This window comes from Xyrauchen texanus, chromosome 9 (genome assembly GCF_025860055.1).
Source record: "Xyrauchen texanus isolate HMW12.3.18 chromosome 9, RBS_HiC_50CHRs, whole genome shotgun sequence".
Classification (NCBI taxonomy): Eukaryota; Metazoa; Chordata; class Actinopteri; order Cypriniformes; family Catostomidae; genus Xyrauchen; species Xyrauchen texanus.
In genome coordinates, this window is record NC_068284.1 from 3,806,075 (window position 1) to 3,832,163 (window position 26,089).

The 26,089-nt window shown below is 41.7% G+C and overlaps 1 protein-coding gene across 2 annotated transcripts; it reads left to right on the plus strand.

The window, feature by feature from the left end:
- The first annotated feature begins 781 nt into the window (after nucleotides 1-781).
- Nucleotides 782-25,914, plus strand: LOC127649809 (zinc finger protein 501-like). 2 transcript variants are annotated; one of them, XM_052135069.1, is made up of 3 exons: nucleotides 782-913; nucleotides 21,771-21,908; nucleotides 24,477-25,914. In XM_052135069.1, exons 2-3 carry the CDS (start codon nucleotides 21,797-21,799, stop codon nucleotides 25,493-25,495), a joined length of 1,131 nt encoding a protein of 376 aa, XP_051991029.1. In that variant the 5' UTR covers nucleotides 782-913; nucleotides 21,771-21,796; the 3' UTR covers nucleotides 25,496-25,914. The 2 variants fall into 2 exon arrangements, with proteins under 2 accessions (XP_051991029.1, XP_051991028.1); XM_052135068.1 differs by lacking the exon at nucleotides 782-913 and adding an exon at nucleotides 21,376-21,680.
- Nucleotides 25,915-26,089: the final 175 nt, after the last annotated feature.

A 26,089-nucleotide genomic window follows, 5' to 3' on the forward strand; every position in this document is an offset into this window, starting at 1 on the left:
TTGCCGTTGAGAGGGACCTCACATGTAAGTTCACTGGAGAATGGAAGGAGAAACAACTGAGAAGATTCAGCAATGCATCAAGGAGGCTGCAGCTGTTCTGACTGATGGTAAGAAAAAGTTTTTTGTTCTTGACTTATATGACAAATGTTAATTGTTCTATGATTGTAAATTTCTGTGACATCAATATTTTGTCAGTTATTTATGAAACATGTAATACTATTTCATGGAGAATTAATAGTTTATTTAAAATCATACCTGATTCTGTACTGTTCCTAGATAAATTAGGCACTTTGACTAACCATTAATCTTTATTTCTCACCAATTTAGGTGATGTATCCCCTAGTCCATGGTCCTATTGACAGCCATTCTTTGCATCCTTCCACATAACTCAGTATTTTCCATAAACTGTACACATTTTGATGTCTCCTCCTTTGAAGTTTCCTGCTATAAAAGCTAGCAAGCTCTTTACTACTTTTCAAATTTCAGCACATGTTAGTTGTAACAGACATCAAAAGACAAATGGAAAAATCTGTCTTAATTCAAAAATATTACTCTTCATTTTCATAGCTTTATGCTATAATATAGTTATACCAAGTCAGTGCATGGAAGTGTGCACCCAGTGTGATATTTCTGAAATGGTGTTGGATAATATTTTGAAATTATTTATTTTATTTTTGCTGAATCTCGGGTGATGCGTTTCTGGTGATATGTAAAAAAAATAAAATAAACAAATAAACTTCCCAGTGGATAATACCATGTTTGTTGGCACTATTTTCAGACTGCTGAAGATAAGGAGCCATTTCCTACATATTTATTTACATATTAGTGAGCACCCTCACTATTTTCAGAAGCACCCTCAGTGATTTGATTCTAGAAACGGGACTGTGGTTGAGGACGACGACAAATCTTTGAGGTAAGTAACATTAACTCAGACCTCTACATTGCGAATAAATCACTCACACATGCGAACAAAAAACGGCTTTTATTAGCAACTGGCAACAAGTAAAGTAAGGCATAATAAAATGATGCCCCACTATCAATAACGAAATTAACATTTCACCCGACAGTGATAGAGTTGTGTAGTTTCTGTCGTGGAAAATCGCGATGAATCTCTCTAAGTTGTTAGAAAACTCTCGGAGTCTTGAGTTCCAGATGCCAAAGTTGTAGTTTATTGAACACCAACAAACACGAGTCCAGCCAGCTGTCTGTCCTAACTATATTCTCCTAAGTTCTCAGTTATATACCTTTTGTTATCCTGTACCTACTATCTCTGACCAGTGGGATTATTGCCCTTGTCGCTTTCTCTCGCCACCAATATGTTTTATTTCCTTCACTAATTAAATATTGGTGGAAAATCCCCTGCCTATCTATTTTTAAAAAACATACATTTTTTTAAAAAACATACATCAGCTGGTAACTCCACATATTTTGGACATACGTCATAGTTCATGGTAAGATCACATCAACTTAGAAACATTTGTGTAAGAGGCAAACCAGCCTTGTCCTCACCATACCTTTTACTTTTCACCTCCATTTCAGCAAACCCTTACAATGAGGTGGCCTTGTTTGTTCCTTCACATTATCATTTGATTAATGAAAGAAAATACAAGCTCCAAAGATATTTATCTCATTAAGGCAAAACACCATGCCAGAAACATATCATATAGGATATATCTAAGAAATACATCAAGGATATATAGTCAGAATACTGCTAATTAACAGAAATAAATGCTGTTTCCAAAGGACTCTAAAGGAACACACCTGCCCCTCAAGGTTATATACCATTCTTTGTGTTCTCTGCTGCATCAACACTTTTAGTAACCTCATATGCTTTCTCCTGGGTCACACAAAGGCCTGGAAACTCATATAAGTATTTTGATATATAAAAACATACTAGAATATTGAAAATATATAAAAACATACTAGAATATTGAAAAATATACTATATACTCCCACCTCTGAGACTTAAAAAAGTCTCACACTCTATTTCCCTCAAACCAGAGTGCAGTCACACAAGCCAGCATGTCCCATTTCATCATGTAGCCAAAGTAGGCCACTCAGTCCACTATCCAATGCCATCTTTATGGGGCTGCACTCTGCAGAACTTGGGACCAAACCTCTCTATCCACACTTGGCTAGGAAGGAGTAAAAGATCCCAGTCCTCTAGCTAGTACTGTTCCTGGGGGTGGGTAACAAAAATCAACTCATTTGTAATAAGCACGTGCATGCAAATGTGAAGCCATGCGTGATGTAGAGTACAATTGATTATCCATTATGTAGAAAATATATATATGCTTAACAAAACACTAGTAAAAGTAACATAGTAATATTCATCCTTCGTTGCCAGAGGAACTCACAGACAATTCCGGTAGCCTGGAGCACTATCTGGTGGTGTGTTGGAGCAGACAGCGGGTTTTTAAACCACCAGTTGAGTCTATTTTGCTCTTGCAGTCAAGCACTGAGGTGCTCGTCGCTCCTTTCTTCACATATGTTCCTCGCATGTCTTCTCTTGTCAATTATTTCACATCCATATTTTCTTAAACATAATCATCAGCAATACTACTTCTATTTGATTAGGTACATTGTACTAAAGATTCGATCATTATAAGTAATTGGTTACATTGAGTGTAATAGGGGAATATGTCAAAAATAACAAACAAATCACCCTCTAACTCCTTTCTTGAGATGCTATCTATTCTGTTATGTAAAATGAAAGTACAATAGTCATGCTATCTCCCTTACTAACAAAAACATGAGAAAAGTGTTCAAAAATAAAATTCCCCTTAAATTAGTGTTATTTCTAGATTGCTTCTCAGTAAATCTCATCAAGTTCATCCAATCCTGGCCCAATGGTATATTGTCTGGTTGCTACACTTGTTTGCGTTGGCATCATTGATACAGTTACCATTTGCTTAGCCACCATTCTAGTCATAATTGATCTCAGAATGGGTATAATACAACAAAACAATAATGCAAATAGGGTCAGTCCTATAACTATTATTATACCTATCTTCATTAGCCCCAACTTCCATGAACCAAAAAGATCATCTAACCATTGCCCAAACAGCTGATCTCTCCCTGCATTGGATTTAACTTCCTTTCTCAGGTCATGCAGTTTCTTCATTGCCTGGGTAAAAGCTCCTTCTGGGGATGTATTATTTGGTATGTACTGTATGTACAGCAATCTGCTCCTAACATAACACATACTCCTCCTTTATCTGCCAATAACCAATTTAGTGCTTGACGATTTTGCCATGCCATTTTACTAGTTGCTGCTAATTGGTGTCCTAACGCCTCCAGTGCCTCGCCAGTATGGTTTATAAATCTCTGTTGTTATAGTAAATATAATTAATCCATTCTACATTTTGCTGGCTGTTACCCATACAAATATTGACTCAAAGCCTGATTTTATTTCATTCCTAGCTTTAAACTGTTGAGGTATTCCTCTCGGTTGGCCAATTGCATCCAGGTAAACACCAGGATCTTTCACCCTTGCTTTGTTGTGGACTAAAGGTTTTGGTGCAATTTGGATTTCAGAGGGGTCCCATTCTACCATAGTTACTTCTTGTATTAGCCTTACTTTAGCGCACAGTCCTTTCCAGTCTTTAGGTAGTGAGGTTTTCAGTTAATCTCCCCCACATAACCAAAAATAGTCCGCTATAGTTTCCGTTTGTTCTGCATGGATTTTTCTCGCAGGAGATACTAAAGTTTGATTTTCACATCCTGTAAGGCAATGACCAACAACTACGCCTAGACATCCTGGAGTTATGTTCGCAGTAAAGTTCTGTCCTAGTGTCGCTGTTGCATATTGTGGTCCACTAAACCTAATTACATTATCGTTTAAAAACATTTCCTCATCTAAATGCCATATTACTGCGCAATTGCCCTTAAATTGTCCTACATTCGTTTTTCCTCTAGTTCTGTTAAAGCATTCATACTCCAGTTGTCGATTTATTGTATATGATGATGGGCTTTCTTTTTTCTCATTATTCACACGTACGTCTAATTTTTTGCATTCATCTCCCCACCCTATCTTCTTATAATATTGATCATATTCCGGATGACCCAAAAATGCCAAACATTCTGCTGGACAGAACACTGTTCTCCCTGTATTACCACAATTTTTTGCATAATATTCAGCGCAATGTTTATAATCATACGGATTCGGGACTACTACCAACTTTTTCAATGGAGAGGGTGAGCACATTACACAGTTTGTCATTTTTGCTTGTTTAGCTGTATAGCTGGCCCATTTATACCAGTCATTTTGATTTGCGTGTTCTAATAGTTCCTCTGTTCCTGCTGACTCTGTGGGTTCCAAATCATTTACTAAATCTATTGGTTTTGTCATTCTTTGGTTGATTATTTTGTCAGGTGTCTTTTTAGGCTGATTATTCGGTTTGTTCTGCTTAGACAAATTGCTTATCCAGATTCTTTGCTTTTCGGGTTCACCTTTGCCTAATGATCCAGGTGTTCGCTTCTTTCTGATTTCTCGTGCAATGTTATCTAGTCTCTGCTCATTCAGGGAAATAGTACTGTAGGTCTGAGATGTCAATTGTAGGAAATTCATCATACCATGGTCGTTGTGATGGTCCCTCACCTGGGGAGTCTGGGCCTTCCTCGATCGCCTGTCCAGTAGGCCCTGTATGGGAGGCAATACCTGTCCCAAATATGTTAGTAGCAGCATCATCCACACTAATACCTCCTTGAGCTTCCATTCTTTCCTCCATGTCCCACAACGCTTCATCGAATGACTGCGCTTGTTGGCCTGCTTCATGTCCTTCAGTTGTTTCTGTATCTGTTTCAGCAGGATGATCACTTTCTTCTTGTCTTTCTCCTTCTTCACCTTCTTGGTCCTGTTCCTCCGTGACATGTACTTCCGTCTCACTTTCTATACTTTCCTGCTCTACTGCGGCACTTACTTCAATCCCTCTTTCTGCCGCAGCGTGCTCTTCCTCTACTTGCGTTTGTCCTTCTTCTACTTCCTCTTCTCTTTCTTCAGATTCTGTAGCCGGTTCCTGCTGATCTCCTTCTTCCTCGGGCTCTTGATTCTGTACTTGCTGTTCTTCCTCTTCCTCAGGCTCTTGATTGTTCGGCAGATTTCTTCTGCGTACTTTGCTGCAATGATTTAAATGATACCATGTGTTACTGCCTCTTACCTTTACTGCTGTTGGGGTTGCTTGCACCACTTCATAAGGTCCTTCTCTCCTTGGTTCATTCCACCTTCGCCTAAACACTCTCAGGTATACGAGGTCTCCAGGTCTTGCCTAGGGTTTCTCCTTTGTTCCTGTGAACAGATTTTTTCATGTATGGAAGTCAATTGCCTCATGTATGCTTTCAATTCCATTTCTAATTGCTCCAAAGATGGACCCTCATATGGTCCTCTTAGATAAGGCACTGGCATAGGTCTCCCTGTCAGCATTTCATGCGGGGTTAGATTAGTAATTCTGTTTGTCTGCATGCGGTATTTCATTAATGCCAGTGGAAGCGCATCAACCCAATTAAGCCTTGTTTCTTGGCAGATTTTCAAAATTTTGCCTTTAAGTTCCCATTTACCCTCTCCACCATCCCCTGCGACTGCGGATGGTAGACACATCCTAACCGTTGTTTTATTCTTAGTTGTTGTATTACTGCCTTTATTGCTCTTTGAATGAATGCTGATCCATTATCTGAGCTGATTTGCGGTGGAATTCCAAACCTCGGGATAACTCCTCTTGTCAGAAATTTGATTACTGTTTGTGCTCCCTGATCTGCGGAGGGCACTGCTTCTACCCATCTGCTGAATCTGTCTATTATGACCAACATGTATCTTTTCCCACTGACCGGTCTTATCATGTTTACATAGTCCATCACTAAATGTTTGAATGGGCCCTCCGGCGCTGGAATATGTCCCAGTGGAGCGGTTGTACCTTTCCTGACATTGTGTTTTTCACAAATTTCACAGTTTGCTAAAAACTCATCTACAGAGGCCTGCAAGTATGGGGACAAGTAGCCCTGCTGTTTTATCTTTCTCACTACCTCACCTCTTGCACAATGGTCAAATCCATGTGCATCAGAAATTAGCATATTAAGAAGTGCTACTGGAGCCAATATTTGCCCCTCATGTGACCTCCATATTCCATTCACGTCCCTTGTCGCCCCCTTTGTTGCCATTGTGTTAGTTCAGGTTGACCAGCTTGAAGTTGTATCTGTGCTATATCTGCTAAATTTGGCTGGACCTGTAATATCACTTGTGGGGCCATTATTGCTACTTTGCATCCTGAGGCTTCTCGTGCATATGCATCCGCAGCATTATTTCCTCTAATAACAAAATCTTTGCCTTTTTTGTGGGCCTGGCATTTGACTATGGCCAACTTTTTTGGATTCATCATTGCTGAAATTAATTTGATTATCTGATCATTATGCTGGATTGGGGTTCCATCACTCTTCTTGAACCCTCTTTGTTTCCACACTGCACCAAACAAATGACACACTCCATGCGCATATGCAGAATCTGTATATATATTGACTTTTTGAACTTCTGCAAGCGAACAGGCTTTGGTCAGTGCTTTCAATTCTGTCAATTGTGCTGAGCATGGCTGTTCACAATGCTGAACCACAACTGGCACAAAAGTATCTCCCTGCTTTTTTACCACAGCAAACCCAGCATGATTTCCTAAGTGGTCCTTAAAACAGGATCCATCGACAAGTATTCTACTTCTGCCTCAACCATTGGTGTTGACTCCAGGTCAGGTCTCAAACGTGTGAAAGCTAACGAATTTGCCACACAATCATGTGGTGTTCCTTCGTCCTCCAAGGGAACATAGTTTGCTGGATTTACAGTGGTACATCTCTTTACAGTTACATCTGGGTATGTCAGCAGTGTTGAATATGCTAAACATCTTGCCTGTGTTAGTACAAATTCCCCATTTTCTATTAGCTCTATTATCTTATGGTGAATGTAGATCACCACTGGGTACCCCATAGTCACTGTGGAGGCTTTTTCATAAGCAAAATAAACTGCAGCTAACCCTTGATAGCATGGCGGGTATCCTTGAGCTACACTATCCAGTTTTGTACTATAATATGCTATAGGTTGTTTTCGTCTTCCACTACAGAGTTCCTGCATCAGAACTGCTGACGCATAACCACTTTTTCTATCCGCTACATACAAATGAAACGGTTTAGTGTAATCTGGGTTGGCTAGTGCAGGTGCTGTTTGCAGTTCTTTCTTTAGTGATTCAAAAGCTACCAGTGCATCCGCACCCCAAGTCAGCTTACTTCTAAGATTTTGCTGTCCTGTTTGCTTCATCAGTGCTCGCAAGGGGTTTGTTTTAATAGCATAGTCTTCTATCCAATCTGAACTAAATCCTGTCATTCCTAAAAAGGTCATCATTTGTCCCACTGTTTGCGGTTGTGGCGCTTTACTTATGCCCTCCAACTGACTTGGTGATATTGCTTTGGTCTGATGTGCAATAATTCTTCCCAGGTACTCCACCTGGGGTAAACAGTACTGTAACTTATCTTTTGATACTTTATGACCCCCCCTCAGCCAGTTTAGTAAGGACTTTGATAGTATCCTGGTGACACTGCTCTAGCATTGGTGAGCAAATCAGTAAATCATCCACATACTGTATCAATGTGCTGTCAATTCTGAGATCTTCTAAGTCTGCTTTTAATACCTGGTTGAACACATGAGGCGAATGCTTGAATCCTTGTGGTAATCGTGTGTATGTGAATTGTTTACCTTGATAGGTGAATGCAAAGAGCTCTCTGCTTTCTTCTGCTAAAGGAATACTGAAAAAGGCAGAACACAAGTCAATCACAGTAAAATAATTAGCAGCAGGAAGAACATTAGTCAATAGTGTATGTGGATTAGGCACCTCTGCAGGCCAATCCTCTTCTACTTCATTAACTGCCCTCAAATCATGCACTAATCGCCATTTTGTCTTATTTGCCTTTGCTACTGGTAGTATAGGTGTATTACAATGGCTTGATGTCTCAATTAACACTCCTGCCTTAAGCGACCCATCGATAGTACTTCCAATCCCTAACACTGCTTCTGGTTTTAGTGGATACTGCCGCTTTTGTGGAAGCCGTGTTCCTGGTTTCATTTTTATTTGAATTGGGTTAGCAGACACTACCAATCCTACATCTGTGTCATGACGAGACCACAGTTCTGCTGGTACACATTTTTCCATCTCTGTCATTAGTTCTATCATTTTTGAATCTAGCTTTTCTGCAGGGGTAATAACTACTATTTTTGGTGTTCCTACCATTTCCGTGGTACATAAGATTTTTAGGTACATTTTGTCTGGTGATTCCATGATGAGAGGATTTTCTGTCCCTTTCCACTGTACCCTTTCTGTTTTCTTCATCATTTGTCCCAAGTCTATTTGCTCCCTGCCCTTGCTCACATAGAGTGTTACATGTGGAACAGACTCTGGTACCTGGAACCATGGGTCTATAAAGTCATTGTTTTCTACCTTAAGTGCAGCTCCTTCTTGTCCTACAATTATATATTGTGATGTCAACGAGATTCTTTGCTGTTTTGTTTTATCCAGCCATTTTTTCTCCAAGTTTGTGTTTCTTGTTTCATCATACATTAGTGTGCTGGGGCAGTGGTGGCTCAGTGGTTGAGGCTCAGGTTTACTGACCAGAAGGGCGGGGGTTCAAGCCCCAGCACCACCAAGATGCCACTGTTGGGCCCTTGAGCAAGGCACTTAACTCCAGGTTGCTCCAGGGGGATTGTCCCTGTAATAAGTGCAATGTAAGTCGCTTTGGATAAAAGCGTCTGCCAAATGCATAAACGTAAATGTGTGCAATGATGCTCTGCTCCTGGCATGTTTGGTTCACCTAACTGTGCCCTAATGTATTTTCCCCACTTATCTATTGTATCTTCCACCTCTTGTCCTAGATCTCCCAACCAGTATACATTTGCTTGTTGATGTTGAGGTTCTGGTTGTTGTGTCACTGTCATTTGCTTTACTCCTCTGTCATCAATGTAGATTCCTTCTGGAGTACACCATATTTGTAAATTCATTTAGCATATAGCATCTCTTCCTAATAAGTTCACTGGTGTATTTTCTGATATTAAGATTGGAATTTTTACTGCTTTGCTTTTTACTTCTATGTTCACTGGAGCCGTCATTGGAATCAACTGTGTTTGTCCCGAGAATCCTACTGTCTTCACATATTTTCCAGACTGGGGGAGGTGAGAGGCATAATTTGGACGTGAATGTGGCTCCAGTGTTTAACATAACCGGTGTTACTTTGCCCTCTATTTTAACCTGCAGTATAGGATCTTGATCAGCATCAGTTGATATCATTGGAAGCTGACCCCTCCCCGTAGGATTCTCTGGGCATCCCTAGTAGCCCTGTGGTGGTCCACGCCATGGATTAAGTGGACCTTGGGCCTGCTGCTGCTGCTGTGGGCCTTGCTGCCAGTTGTTGATGTTCTCCTGGTTCATCTGTGGCCAAGGGTTTAGTGGACATTCTCTCTTCATGTGTCCCGCTTGGTTGCATCCCCAGCACACATTTGTTGGCCTGTTGTCATAGTTCTGTCTTCCTCTTCCTCTTCCTCTTCTTCCTTGATATTGTCGATTCCATCCTCTGTTCATTTGATCTGGGTAGTTATACATCATGGCTGGCATGGGCAGCTGCATTGTCTGGCCCTGGATTGGCATCAAATTTGGAGCATTTGGCACAGAAATCATTGGTGCTGCCTGGGCAGCTGGTGCAGGTTGGTACATGGGTACAGGCAGTGCACAAGGTGCCATAGGTGCAGCTGGCACAGTTGGAGCTATCTGGGCCTGTGCGCTACTCGGAGCCTGTAGTGCAGTATTCACTGGTGCCGTTACAGTGGTTGGTGTTTCCTTTAATGCTGCTTGAAGTTTTTTCTTTCTTCCTGCTAGTTCTTCTAACTGCAGTTGCTCCAGTTTTTTGTGTATGTCTTTCTCTTGTTGTTTTGTTCTCTCTTCATTTTTTCTGTGTTGTTCTACTGCATGAACCACATGAGCACAGAACTCTTTCTGAGTTTTAGTTGTCAATCCCACCACATCTTCCAGTTTTTCCTTTACTGGTGTAGGCATGGCTTCTATTATGGAAGTTCGGAACACAGCTGTCATCCAGGGATCTTTTTCTGGATCTTTTTCCATTTCCAGCTTCCATCTTTTTAGCTCTCGTTCAATATATGCTTTCGGGTTTTCAGTTGTTCCCAGTGGTTCTCCTTTTATTGATTTTGGATCTAGATTGGTGGGAAATTCGTCCCTCAGGGCCTTCCAGATGACATTTCGGCACCTGCTGAATGGTATTTCATCGTACTTTGTGCTGTCCACTGCATTTCCCACTTTTGCTTTTTCGAGTATTTCTGCCATTTTGCCGCCTCCAATGCATCTAGCCAGAAGTGCTTTAATGTCCCCTAGAGCCAGTTGAGTCCCTATTGCTCGCTCTTCATCATCTCGAATCCATCTTCCTGCTCCTTCATATATATCTGGGAGGGCTGCCAGTAGTCCTTCAAGGTCATGGTTGGCCCATGGTACATAACAGTCATATTTTCCCTTTATTATAATGGAACACGGCGATGACGCTGCCTTGTTATAGCGTTGAACCGGTTTTCTTGTTTCATCTTCATCTGACGATTCTGTGTCATCCCTGTCAGATTCCACATCAGTTTTAACCAATCTTCCAAATTTCTCTCTCTTCCATCTTCGCTCAGTTTTTTCTGGGATGTCTTCAAGATAGAGCTGTCCTGAAACCTGTTTTAATTTTCCCTTGGGCTTATTTCTCAGGGTGTTTATGTCCGGAGTGATATGCTCTCTTCTTTTTGTCGTCTTTCTCCCCAAATTCTCTTTTTCCTTCTCCATGGAGGTTTATAGCCCTCGTGACCTGACCCGGATGCTGTCTATATCTTCCTTCATTCTCTGCTGCTTTTCAACACTTTTCTTAATTGTTCGTGGTATTTCCACTTCGTCATCCATCTCAATTTCCAATAGTTCCTCATCTTCAGATATTCTGCTTGCACTGTTAATTCCTGTTCCAGGAGGAAAACTGAGACAAGAAAGAAAAGTCTTGTTCTGTTTCTCTGTGCGTGCTCAAAGCCCTCCCTTTACAGCTCCCTTTTCTGGCTCTGGCAGCCCCTCCCTTCTCTTTTTCTGTGTGTGTGTGTTCACAGCCCTCCCTTTACAACTCCCTTTTCTAGCTCTAGCAGCCCCTCCCTTCTCTCCCCCCCAGCACTCAGTCTCCAGCATACTGTGAGAGAAAGAGAGAGAGACAATCAACAATTGTGCTCTTTTACCTTAATATCACCAGCTACACTTTGGATTTTTCAACTAAATGACAAAGCCAATATTTATTATAACTAATACTTATTTATATATATATTTACCTTTTGTTTATCATCTCTTCTCCTTATAGTTATTTATTATCTTTTATTTCTTTTCTTTATACTCTTTTGTTATTCCCTTTATTTTTCTTAACTCATATTTTTTTCTTATTCTTTTATTTTCTTATTTGCTTATGTTCCTTCTTTTATTGCTTATATGGTTTCACTTTATTTCTTCTCAAAACCAACTATTTGTTTATTCATGCTTTATGTTTGTTAGTACAATCTTATTTTGTGAATTACAAGACTTTTCTTAGAAGTGGTTATACATCACTTACTTCTTGTACATACAACTTGGGTACAAAATCTGATCTGGTTAACATGATTATACATTGCTTATTTCTTATACATACAGCATGGTTATAAGTGTCTAAACTAATACATTCATTTTTCTAACTATTGCTTCATCATGCATTATACTTTTCATGTTTGGTTACATATTCATTTCAGCATAAGCAATACATTGCTTTCACATAAGTAATACATCATTATCTAAGTCTTTATTAGCAATACACACTTAAGTTTTGCATTCAGAGGAGATGTCCTGCTCTATTTCTGTGGAGATGATCAAATGCAAGAAACACAATATTCACCTCTCTGACTGACACTTTCAGTTTTCCCCTGTATCTCTCCATCTCATCTCTGTGGCCTGTTTTACAGAGTGTAGTTATGTGATCCACAAATGGGTTAGGATTTATATCCCTAACCGCAATTTCCGACCAGTTAACAAATGGCCACTCCTGTTCTATTTCTTCCAAATTCACCACCTCAGTTAAGGCTCTCATTAACTCCTTCTTCTTTTTTACAGTTAATTTTCTCTTCTGCCCTGTGTAATCTATGTAGTCTGATTCTTTCCAAAAATGATCACTGATTCCCTTTGACTCTATCAGCGCTCTTTCCAATTTTTCAGATCTGCCTTGATCTCCAAATCTTACAAAGCTCGCTTGTCTCTGCATATTCTCTAGTCTTGTTCACTGTAATGGAAAACATTTTGCCTTTTCTTTATCTTTTTTCCCAATTATTCTATCTCTTCTCCTCTGAATCTCCCCTTCCTCTCGCTCATGGGGTTGTCCGTTCAGTTGACCAGTGAGCGAGAGCAAGGCAGGGAGACACCAGAGAAGCAGGTGCCATTTTGTGTCTTTATATTTGTTCAACAATTGTTATATTCAATTCACTGTTCCAATTAATTTTTCCACTCTTGCTCTTATTTAGCATTTCCTTTTTGCACCTGATTCTCTGTATTATTCTGCCTCTGCACACAATACATCATCAACACTGTAATCATGCACTTGAATAAGCACAAAACAGCATAATTAGTACTGTAAGCACACATGCACCAACAACATAGTTAGTCATGCACATTATTCATTATCTCAAACATGCACATAGTTCAACAATTCCCCGTTTTCTGCACAGTCCGGGTTCCGTCAAACACTGCAATAAATAACTTAATCTAACACCTGGAGGAATTTTGCGCGAATTTTCACTTCTCCACCCGTGTTAGGATTTTCACCTGTACAGGATTTTCAGCCACTCTTCTGGCAAAACCTTGAATAAATGCACCTAACCGGGAATTTTCACGCGCCGTCGCTTCTCGACTCACCCCCAGGCTTTTTTCTACCTTCTTTTAAATAAACTTTACTTAAACAATCCCACCCCCCAATTTTTGAAATCTGGAACTCGCCTCTACTTTAGCCAATTAGTTCAAATTATTCTATGTCCGGACTGGCAAAAGTCTCAGGGAAGTCACTTACTGGGACTTGCTATCACAGATCACACAAGAACACCTTAAGCAAAACGCTTACCTCGATTTTTGTGGCGCCGGTGGTCTTGTGTAACTCGTGCAAGCTGTCCTGTCGGTGACCTTTTGTCCCCCTTGACCTCACTGCCGTCCCTTCAGTGGTCGCCAGGAATATGTCGTGGAAAATCGCGATGAATCTCTCTAAGTTGTAAGAAAACTCTCGGAGTCTTGAGTTCCAGATGCCAAAGTTGTAGTTTATTGAACACCAACAAACACGTGTCCAGCCAGCTGTCTGTCCTAACTATATTCTCCTAAATTCTCAGTTATATATCCTTTACCTACTATCTCTGTCCAATGGGATTATTGCCCTTGTCTCTTTCTCTCGCCACCAATATGTTTTATTTCCTTCACTAATTAAATATTGGTGGAAAATCCCCCGCCTATCTATTTTTAAAAAACATACATCAGCTGGTAACTCCACATATTTTGGACATACGTCATAGTTCATGGTAAGATCACATCAACTTAGAAACATTTGTGTAAGAGGCAAACCAGCCTTGTCCTCACCATACCTTTTACTTTTCACCTCCATTTCAGCAAACCCTTACAATGAGGCGGCCTTGTTTGTTCCTTCACATTATCATTTGATTAATGAAAGAAAATACAAGCTCCAAAGATATTTAACTCATTAAGGCAAAACACCATGCCAGAAACATATCATATAGGAGATATCTAAGAAATACATCAAGGATATATGTCAGAATACTGCTAATTAACAGAAATAAATGCTGTTTCCAAAGGACTCTAAAGGAACACACCTGCCCCTCAAGGTTATATAACATTCTTTGTGTTCTCTGCTGCATCAACACTTTTAGTAACCTCATATGCTCTCTCCTGGGTCACACAAAGGCCTGAAAACTCATATAAGTATTTTGATATATAAAAACATACTAGAATATTGAAAATATATAAAAACATACTAGAATATTGAAAAATATACTATATTTCAAACACAGAGTCCCTTTTACTGAATACAAACAGTTGAAGCTGGATTCAGCCTCGTCTTTCCCTGCATGCTGTCATTCAGTTGTGAAGCTGAATCACTTCTCAAGCATTCTGATGTGCACGTACAGAGACTTTCGCCAAATTCTCATGACAAATAAACAAGGTATAAACGTATTCATTTTGTGAACGCAAGGATTCCGGTTTCAATTAACGGCCATGTAATGCAAATGGGATTTATTCATGCAGTGCAGCAGTGAGACAGAGGAGATGTCCTGCTCTATTTCTGTGGAGATGATCAAATGCAAGAAACACAATCTCAATCTTCCTTCATGAGAAATAAGGGCTTGTGAGTTAATCAGATGGCCTTAAATAATGTGTGAAATTGAAGAATTTAAGGCAGAAATATTTTACTATTGCACAATACAATACAATACAATACAATATAATAGCTATACAGGTTGTCTGGGTCATAGTGAGTTTGTATGGTAATTAATCGTCATATTCATGAAACACCTAAAACAGGCAATTAATCATCATAATCACAATTATTTGTTTGTCAATTAATTGTCAGCCCCTGATTTTCATTATTAGGTTCCCACCTTGTTTTGTTAATAATATGTATGAAATTTCAAACAGTGACAACAGCATGTCTCATTAGTAAAAATGCAATTTCATGACATCATAAAAATTGATAGAATGTGACATTTTTACATTTTTAAAAAGCTAAAATGTGATTAAAATTATAAAGCATTATAATATAATATAATATAATAAAGCAAAATAAAAATTACAATATACTATATTGTGTGAATATATATGAAGAGGTCCCCCTCAGTTTGCTTAATATATTTTTTGTTACATTGTGCTTACATGAAGTCAAACATCTGGCGAGTAAAAACTAAAATGTACTATCCAATGACGATTTTTTTCTCCAACATGATCGTAGAGGGTTGTTAACTAACATTAAATGTATCCACTGCATTTATACACTACTCGACACACAATTCATCATCATCAGTGTACAAGAGCAAACAGATAATATTACTGCCGAAGTTAGCATCATGATGATTAATGTAAATTAACGTTAGCGTTACTAGATTAATTGGCATAATGTTACACTGCTTACGCCTTCACTTGCTAGCTATCGTTAGCAGTTTGAGGTAATGTAAAAAGATAAAAAGCTGAAACTTACATCACTAGTTTCTACCCTGCTTTTCAGAATGGTTAGAGCATGAAATTGTTAAAGCTACAGTAGGTAGTATTTATTCATTGAAAAAAATTTTTCTATATAAACATGTGTGGCAGCGGGGGCGTCAAGCGCCCGTCCGGGAGAGGAAAGCGGTAAGGGCGCTTACACCTGAGCTAAATTATGCCTAACACCTGTCTCTAATTCCAGTGAGCACGAGGAGAGCGGCATAAAAGCAGACTCAGAGCCTCTAGTGAGAGAGAGAGAGAGAGAGAGAGCCCAACAAGCAACCCAGTGTGCTGTATACTTTTGTACTTAAATGTTGTGCAGTGAAAGAGAAAACGGCAATTAAAAACCTACCTTTAGTTCACAACCCCGTTTCCTGTGTCCTCCTTCGCGTAACTGTGTTACACTGGTGCCGAAACCCGGGAATTCTTTCCAAGTGCATCCAAGCATGGAGCAAGGTCGCCACATAGAGTCCTCCCAGCTGGCGGAGGTCCTCCAGTCCCTCGCGACGTTACATCAAAGCCACCAGCAATCCCTGCTTGAGCTCCGGCAGGACCAAGATCGCCAGTTTTTCGAGATCATGCATGCTCAGGCAGAGGACCGGCTCGCCATCCGGAGCCTCCTCAGCCAGGAGACCGCGTCGGCCACAACCGCAACCCCGGACACCCGCGCTACGCTATCCCCGCCCACGTTACAGAAGATGGGGGCAGCAGATGATCCTGAGGCCTTCCTCGATTTATTCCAGCGTACGGCAGAAATGGCCGCCCGAACAGTGGGCAGCCCGCCTTATTCCTCTCCGGTCCGGGGAAGCTCAACTTGCGGCACAACAACTGCCGGCGACAAACCTACTGGCTTACTCTGACCTGAAGAGGGCCATTCTGCAACGGGTCGGTCGGAGCCCAGAAGAGAATTGCCAGCTCTTCCGGGGCATGAAGTTAGAGAAGTCCGATCGCCCGTTCGCGTTTGCTCAACGGCACCGGGACACCTGTCAGCGGTGGCTGCTCGCGGGGGACCGCTACGTTGAGGGAGTGATCGATCAGGTGGTTCTGGATCGAACGGCTGCCCAGGAAGACGGCGGAGTGGGTCCAGTGCCACCGCCTGGCATCGCTGGAGGAAGCTGTTCGGCTGGCGGAGGACCATTTGGCGGCGATCCTGAGGGCGGACGAGCCCTCTTCTTCTTCTCTCTGTCTCTCCCCTTCCCCTGTGTCTGCACTCCCCTCCTCCCCCTCCCCTGTGTTCTCTCGCTCTGTTCTCTCCCCAGGGCCCATTCCTGCCCCGCGCAGGCGTGGAGGGTATGTGCGACCTGCTTCCCGGCCTTGGGAAAATGCTCCTTCCCCTTCCCCGTCCTTCAGCCGCTCTCCTCCTCGAGTGCGGGCGTAACGCCTGGGCCGGCCTGTTGGAGGTGTGGGGACCCGGACCACTTCCGGGATCAGTGTCCGCTGATGGAGGTGGGGATGGTGGTGCGGGTCTCCAACGTCCCGCAGGCTGCCCCCGATCGGGCTGGAGCATACCGGATTCTGGTAAGGATCAGGGGGGGTATTTACCAAGCTTTGCTGGATACCGGCTGCAATCAGACCACCATCCACCAACGCTTGGTTCAACCCGGGGCTGTGGGTTTAGCTAAAGTGGTGAGGGTGAGGTGTGTGCATGGGGATGTTCACAAGTATCCCATGGTGACTTTGGCGATTAAATTCAGGGGAAGAAACCATAGTGTGGAGGCAGCGGTTAGTTCCTGCCTCACTCATCCGCTAATCTTGGGTACTGATTGGCCGGATTTTAGAGATATTTTAGAGTGTATTTGCACGGATGGGTCCTGCATAAAGAGGTGTGCGATGCTTTGGCAGGGGAGGTGGAGCCGGGGCCGTCCTCGGCTGCTCTGAATGAAGAGGGAAGGGGGGAGGTGGCCGCCCCTCCTCTCAGGGAATTCCCTGAGGGGGACTTTCCTCTAGAGCAGTCACGGGACGAAACCCTTAAACATGCTCTTGACCAAGTGAGAGTAATTGATGATCAACAGCTCCGGCCAGGCATCGCCATTTCATACCCATATTTTGCCTTGATTAAAGATCGGCTATATAGAGTGATGCAGGACGCTCAAACAAAAGAGGACGTGACACAATTATTGATTCCACGTAGCCGCCGGGAAATGATTTTCATTATCACTATAATCCTATGGCCGGTCACCTAGGGGAAAGGAAGACACTTCTCCGTCTAATAGCCCGTTTCTATTGGCCGGGCATTGGCGGTGACGTCCGCAGGTGGTGTGCGGCCTGCTGCGAATGTCAGCTTGTAAACCCACCGGCCACCCCAAAAGCGCCATTGCGCCCCCTTCCATTGATTGAGGTCCCCTTCGAGAGAATTGGAATGGACCTCGTCGGGCCATTAGAACGGACAGCACGCGGACATCGCTTTGTGTTAATCCTGGTGGATTACGCAACGCGATATCCGGAAGCAGTGCCTCTGAGCAACATCTCAGCACGTAGTGTTGCAGGGGCACTCTTCAAAATTATCTCCCGGGTAGGGATTCCGAAAGAAATCCTCACCGACTAAGGCACGACTTTTATGTCACGAACACTTCGCAAACTTTACGAACTGTTGGGCATTAAGTCGATTCGCACTAGTGTGTACCATCCACAGACAGATGGACTAGTGGAACGATTTAATAAAACGCTCAAAAATATGATTCGTAAATTTGTGCACGAAGACGCTAGGAATTGGGATAAGTAGTTGGACCCCCTGTTGTTTGCAGTACGAGAGGTTCCACAAGCCTCCACGGGGTTCTCCCCATTTGAGCTGCTGTATGGGCGACGCCCACGTGGGGTCCTTGACGTCATTCGTGAAACTTGGGAGGAGGGACCTTCGAATAGCAAAAACGAAATTCAGTACGTTCTTGATCTTAGAGCAAAACTCCACACACTGGGGCAATTAACACAGGAGAATTTGCTCCAGGCTCAAGAACGCCAACGCCGGCTGTATGACAGGGGTGCTCAGCTATGGGAATTTGCACCGGGAGATAAGGTGCTTGTATTACTCCCAACATCGAGCTCTAAATTGCTCGCCAAGTGGCAAGGACCCTTTGAGGTCACACGACGAGTAGGGTATCTCGATTATGAGGTTAAACGTACCGATAGAGGGGGCACACGTCAAATATATCACCTCAACCTCCTCAAATTGTGGAGAGAAGAAGTGGCCTCTGTGACGTTGGCAACGGTAGTTCCGGAGAGGGCGGATCTCGGACCGGAGGTAAACAAAACCCGCAATCTCAACACCCCGGTTACTTGTGGAGACCTCCTCTCACCGTGCCAACTCGCAGAGGTTTCCGAGTTACAAAAATAATTTGCAGATGTGTTTTCTCCGCTACCGGGCCGTACGAACATCAATAAACACCACATCGAGACCGAGCCGGGAGTGGTGGTACGTAGCTGCCCCTATCGCCTGCCCGAACACAAAAAGAAAATAGTTCGGGAAGAATTGGATGCGATGCTTGAGATGGGAGTAATAGAGGAATCCCACAGTGATTGGTCCAGCCTGGTTGTTCTTGTTCCCAAGAGCGATGGGTCTGTACGATTCTGTGTGGATTATAGAAAAGTCAACGCGGTGTCTAAATTTGACGCGTACCCAATGCCCCGTGTTGATGAACTGCTCGATCGGTTAGGTACTGCTCGATTTTATTCGACCTTGGATTTAACAAAGGGCTATTGGCAGATCCCCTTGACACCAATGTCCCGTGAGAAAACAGCCTTCACTACGCCGTTTGGATTACACCAATTTGTGACGCTTCCTTTCGGTTTGTTTGGGGCCCCAGCCACATTTCAACGACTCATGGATAGGATCCTCAGACCTCACACCGCTTATGCCGCTGCCTATTTAGATGATATTATAATTTATAGCAATGATTGGCAGTGGCACATGCAACATCTGAGGGCCGTCCTGAGATCGCTGCGGCGGGGCTCACGGCAAACCCTAAGAAGTGTGCGATTGGGCGTGTGGAGGTACGGTATCCGGGATTCCACTTGGGTCATGGACAGGTGCGTCCCCAAATAGATAAGACCGCGGCGATTGCGACTTGCCCTAGACCTAAGACCAAAAAGGGGGTGAGGCAGTTCCTGGGGCTGGCTGGCTATTATAGAAGGTTTGTGCCTAATTATTTGGACGTCACCAGCCCGCTGACTGACCTCACTAAAAAGGGGGCTCCAGATCTGGTTCAATGGTCGGAGCAGTGTCAACAGGTGTTTACGCGGGTTAAAGCTGCACTTTGTGGGGGGCCGCTTCTTCATGCACCGGACTTCTCTCTCCCTTTTATTTTGCAGACGGACGCTTCAGACAGAGGGCTGGGGGCCGTACTCTTGCAGGTGGTGGAGGGGGAGGAGCGCCCAGTGCTGTACATTAGCCGGAAGCTCTCTTTGAGGGAGACTAAGTACAGCACCGTGGAGAAGGAGTGTTTGGCCATCAAGTGGGCGGTCCTCACCCTCCGGTATTACCTGCTGGGGCGGGCCTTCACCCTCTGCTCGGATCACGCCCCACTCCAGTGGCTTCAATGCATGAAGGATACTAACGCCCGGATCACCCGTTGGTATCTGGCTCTCCAGCCCTTTAAATTCAAGGTGGTCCACAGACCGGGGGTGCAGATGGCTGTCGCCGACTTTCTCTCCAGAAATGGGGGGTGGTAGACAGGCCGGATGGTGCCCCGGCCTGAGTCGAGCAGTGGGGGTATGTGGAGAGGAAAGCGGTAAGGGCGCTTACACCTGAGCTAAATTATGCCTAACACCTGTCTCTAATTCCAGTGAGCACGAGGAGAGCGGCATAAAAGCAGACTCAGAGCCTCCAGTGAGAGAGAGAGAGAGAGAGCCCAACAAGCAACCCAGTGTGCTGTATACTGTTGTACTTAAATGTTGTACAGTGAAAGAGAAAACTGCAATTAAAAGCCTACCTTTAGTTCACAACCCCGTTTCCTGAGTCCTCCTTCGCGTAACTGTGTTACAACATGGTGTCTTGTTAAATGAGGCCATGTGAGAGATTAGTTAGCACCACAGACTCTAGCTCTGAGTGAAAAACGTGGGTCGGGTAGTGTCAATCCAGCAAATTTTAGCCAGGCCATGGCTCTGTTTCTGAACAGCTTTCCATTAAACCCTGGCTGGGGGTGAAGAGCATCATGTATGGGGAAGAATTGGGGGCACTGTTTCTCAATTAAATTTATTTCAAAGTTGCTTTAAGAGCACAAAACTGTTTACAAGAGCACAACACTAGCCTCTTTATTTTGCTCTCAAAGTGCACCAGATGGAAGAATTTAACTTTAAAATGTACATTTTTAAAGTTAAATTCTTCCATCTGGTGCACTTTGAGAGCAAAATAAAGAGGCTAGTGTTGTGCTCTTGGTCCACCTCTCATAGTCTCACAAACTCCCATGGGAAAACTGCAATCGTACATGAATAAATGCAAATATGCCCTAAAAACACCCAGTAAAGACTGCCGTAGACTACCTGCCAGGTTAGAGAATAGTTGTCCAATTTTCATGTGTGGCTGGAATAAGGAATAGTTCATGCAAAATTCATAATTATGTAGTTGTCTCTTCCTATAGTCTTTTGGCCAGTAGGCCTATTGATTGCCAAATCTGCACCTCTTCTGTGGCTAATATTAATTTCATAATGATCCTTACTCCGTGAAGTCAAGCAGCAGATGTTATGTGACAGTTTGCAAATACTATTGGCCCATTTTGGGGTGAGCTAAATATGCAAGACTAAACAAAATGGGGGTCATAAATTATGATCTCTCACTTTTCCAGGCACCACTACACCACTGAATGCATCTACACCTCTGAGCTGCATGTAAATAAACCTAAATGCCACTTCAAATGCAGCTTTTGTGCCACATTTGCAGTGTAAAAATGGCTTTTATTTCTAATTAAAAGGTTTTTTTAATGTTTGTTTGTTTTCAGTAGGGAATAATTTAATAGTTTAATAATGGCATGTGGGTGAGTAAATAGAAATGTCATGTCTTGGTGAACTGTTCCTTTAAGCAAGCGAAGCGTTTACAAGCGGTTCAGAATGTCGCTATGACGTCACGCAAACATGGCGGCGCTCTGAGAGATTTGCAGAGTAACAATAAACATTCTATCTTAAACGAATAAAATCCACCAATGTGTAAAATAAACGCACCAAAGTTTCCGTATTATATGATGTTTAGCACACGTCTGCAGATCGTATCTATTTATATTCATAAACCTGTAAAAAACACTGCCATTGTAGTTTTGTTTGTTTCTACATTATTCGAGTATCGCATGTTTGAAAACCGGATCAAATAGGAATATCCAGCATCCGACATTGAATAATACGGGCTAACTGCATACACGAACATTAGAGAGTAAACAGTGCTGTAAATAAGAAGTGAGTAGAAGTATGTAAATTGAGATTCATTTTTATAAATGACGCATTATTCTCATCATCCTAACCTTAGACTTGTTTCAACACGAACAGGAATAACTCCAGGTGTTACAGCTGAGATGATAAATAATTGTAAAAGGATGTTTATTAAAGAAGAGAGTGAGGACATGAGTTATCCAGAACCATGCAGTTCAAATGCCATGAAAGATGAAGATACTGAGGAACAAAAAGGTTTGTGTTCATTCTTCATTATTTTGTGTTGATGGACAGTAAAGTAATAACGTTTATGAAAACGCGATTCTATGAGACCAGAGGTCTGTTCCTGAAAACAGGTTTAGTGACTAAACTGGGTAAATTTATACAATGTAAACTTTTAACTTCAACTTTCTGTTTAAAAAAAAAGATTATCTTTCACAGTATGTTAGTAACCATTGTAATTTACTCTGTGAACCTAACTTAACCCGGAGTAGGTTATGATCCAGAGTAGAGCTGCAAGATTTAGACAAAAAACCATATTGTGATTATTTTAAAAACATACTGCTATTGGGATTTGAACTGTGATGAGATTTTTTTGAAACAAAAAAACTAGTAAGTGATTCCTTTTGAAAAAAAAAAAAAAGGTAATTGTTTAGGCCTAATATAAAAAGCTAATTTTGAGTGTTCACACTTCAACCCTCTTAAAAATTATTCAGACCATTTTCACTTGAGCCACAAAAAAATAAATGATAAATCAGAGAGAAAAAACAACTTCTAGTCGTCTTCGTATTCACATTGTACACCTGTATTTGTCCACCTTGTGATGGGTCTGAGCCCACTATTCATCATCTTTATTTTTGGAAACCAGTCAGTGTAAATGTTAAATTTATTGTAATATTATAATATTTTATTTATAATTATTATACATTAAAAATATCTTTCTATAATATTATGTAGAATTACTGCAATGAGATCAAAACTTGCACGTGCAGTGTTTTTTTTTTTTTTTTTTTGGGACAACTTAAAAATAACTTTTCCTATTTTTCTTTATTTGATTATTTCAAATTTTCTAGTAACGGTTTATCGTGGCACAATAGACTGCAGTTCAAAAAACTAAGTTTGAGAATTGTTGAGATTGGATGTTTTTTGTTTGTTTTTACTTATTTTATACATGCGACATCCTACGCTACTTCAAGCAGGCATGTAAATGAAAATCACTTCACTGCACACTAGCAGCAGGCTTTGTACGATGAGTATGGATGATACTAATGTGGAAAACTGGCAAAGATAATCACTGATCAAAATCTATTGTGCTCTGCTAAGGCTGGCAGTTGCTTCGGAATCAAGATGGTAGTTGAGAAAATTGTACCAAAAGTCACATGACTCACAAGTGACATGAAAACTACCCTTCATTTTCTCGCAAATATCTCTTTGTATTTGCAAAACATTCTATTTGTTTGTTTAGATTTGGCACTAAATTAGCTCAATAGCTGTTTGTTTTAAACTAGTTTCATCACCAAGAAATTTGGAGTTTTGCAACAAACTATTTTGTGCCGCATTCAAATGGGTTTTCACTGGTTCACAAGAGCATTTAAAATAGTATGTGCTGTGCGGTTGAGACCAGTCCATGTGGAAGGGACACATGAAGTGAGTTTGAGTTTGACACCTCTACATAATGCAGTGACGTCACCGTGAGTATGTGCATGTGTGATGAAGAGGAGGATGTGGCCGGGCCGTGAGGATGCACGCCCGGCGCTGATTTGCCTAATCAGTAGGAGGTAGATAAATGAAGAGCCACGGATGCCAGAGAGAGAGAGAGAGAGAGAGAGAGAGACACACGGCCACTCTGTTTGTGTTGCTGTGTAATTAAAGTCTTGTTGTTTGTTACTCTGGTTCCCGCATCCTCCTTTCCCAACCTTGTTACATTGGTGCCGAAACCTGGGAAAGGAGGAAGGGCACACTGTCTGGGAGAACTCGCTGCTGCCGTCTGCCAGGAGACTAAGGAGCCGTCACCGTCTACCAGGGGGCGGAGGAGTGGCTGAGGACCGGGTGGGCAGTGAAGAGCGTTTTATTTTTTCTCTCTCTGTCTTTCCTGCTCTATCTTTCTCTTTCCCCCTCCCTCCCCTCATCTCTCTCAAATTTTTCAGGAGGTGGTGATGACCATCAGATGGTGGAATGGCCGGGAGGGTGGGGGAGATGGCACCCCGGCCTGAATGGGGGAGTTGTGGAGTGTAATGAGGAGGAGGGCATTTTCAGTTTATGTTCTGCCTAATTAAAGTCTTGTTGAATGTGGTTCCTGCTTCCTCTTTTCCTGAACCCTGTTACAGCGTGTATTTGTGTATGTATGATGTGGGGTCTCTTTCGCAGTGTAGAAGGCAGACAGCTGACTGGAATTAGCAAGCGTTACTTTGTATCAAGAATATTTAATGAACTATGCTGCAGAATTCCTTTGAAAAGGAAGTGCCAATTTACCTTTTCAAATGTGTTTGTTTCATCATTTGAAACAATACTTGTGTTGTTATTTTGTCGTTTGCAGAAGTTCGTGTTGTTGAATAATAGGGCTGGGTATTGATACAGATTTCCAGATTCATTTCTGATTCACGATCTCTTGATTAGATTCCGATGTATCGGAAAATAAAATATTTTTAACCTGCCCTATTGAATAAGTGTTTTTGAAGAGTGCCGTTCTTTGATAAAGCCTGTCTGGTCTGGGTGAATTAGATATAATAGATTTTAAACACATGGCTATTGTTTTACTTATTATTGTCTTTATTAATAAGAGATTTTGGACGGTAAAACAACCCTTTTGTGTTTTCATTTTAGATCTGATGGACGTTAAAGAGGAAAGCCAAAAACTGAATGAAGTGGATGAGAAAAAACATCCGTTTGAGACACTTAATACTTTCAAAACTGGACAAAAATCGTTTAGTGGTTCACATACTAAAAATTATTTCTCGCAAAAAAGAATTAAAAGAAAAAGAGCCAAAAAATCTTTCACTTGCCAACACTGTGGGAATAAATTGACATGTAAAGAAAATCTTAAGAAGCACATGAGAATTCACACTGGAGAGAAGCCTTTTTCCTGCCATCAGTGTGGGAAGACTTTCACACAGAACGCGAGTCTTAATAGGCATATGAGAATTCACACTGGCGAGAAGCCTTTCACATGCTCTCACTGTGGGAAGAGTTTCAGACAGGCATGTGGTCTCAAAGATCATCTGTCCTTTCACTCTGGAGAAATGTCATCTAGCTGTGATAAATATGGCAAAACATTTTCTTCAGCATCAGTTTTAATAAAACACCAAGAAATTAATCTAAATGAAAAGCCTTACTTGTGTTCACTTTGTGGAAAGAGATTTTTACAGCTGCACAGTTTAAAAGAGCACCAGAACCTACATGCTGGTGTGAGAGATCATGTGTGCTCTGAGTGTGGGAAAGCCTTTCACAGAGCACGTTACTTGGAACATCACCAAAGAGTCCATACTGGAGAAAAACCTTACAAGTGTTCATGTTGTGGTAAGAGCTTCACTAGTTCAGGAAACCTAAAAAAACATGAGAGAGTGCATACTGGAGAGAGGCCATTCCACTGCACTTCATGTGGGAAAAGTTTCACAAATTCAGGAAACCTGAAAGCACATGAGAGAGTGCATACTGGTGAGAGGCCATACCATTGTAAAAAATGTGGGAAGAGTTTCATTGGGTCAGGAAACTTTAAAAGACACGAGAGAGTGCATACTGGTGAGCGGCCATACCACTGCACATCATGTGGAAAGACTTTTGCCCAATCCAGTCATCGGCAGACTCATATTAAAAAAAATCATTGTCCAGGGTTGTCACAGTGAGCAAAGTTAAAATTTATTTACCTTGCAAATGGAATAAACTGTAGAAAAAGCAAGATTAAATTTGTTTCAGAACAATTGCAAATAAGTGGGTGAATTGCTACATTGCCTGTTTTTCTGAATGAGCTGTCATTGTATGTGAAGGGTAGAAAGATTTTTATACTTTCTCAGCAAACTAAAAGGAAGTCAAAGTATTTGTTTAGAAAACTGTTGTTTTTGGTGCCTTGAAATACAGATTTGTTTTAATGATTTCTTCTGTGATTAAAAGTAGGAATAGTGCCAAGTTATGTTAACAATGACACAAATGTTCTATTAGTCTGTTATTTCTCCATTTAATTGAATATTTGTAAACTGTGATACATGCAGAACTGAGTAGACTTCCATCCACTGAAATCATTAACTACTATATGCTGTTAAAAATCTTAAAGCATTCAAATAAAAAAAGATCATTTTTAAATAAGATTGTTTTGCTCATTCCAGTATTTCTTCTGTGTACTTTGCAAAAATCTGTGTAGTCTAGGCATTGACAGCTTGTTTTTGCATTGGGCACATATTGATAAAAACAGTAATGTAATTTATTGTATATTATAACCAAAG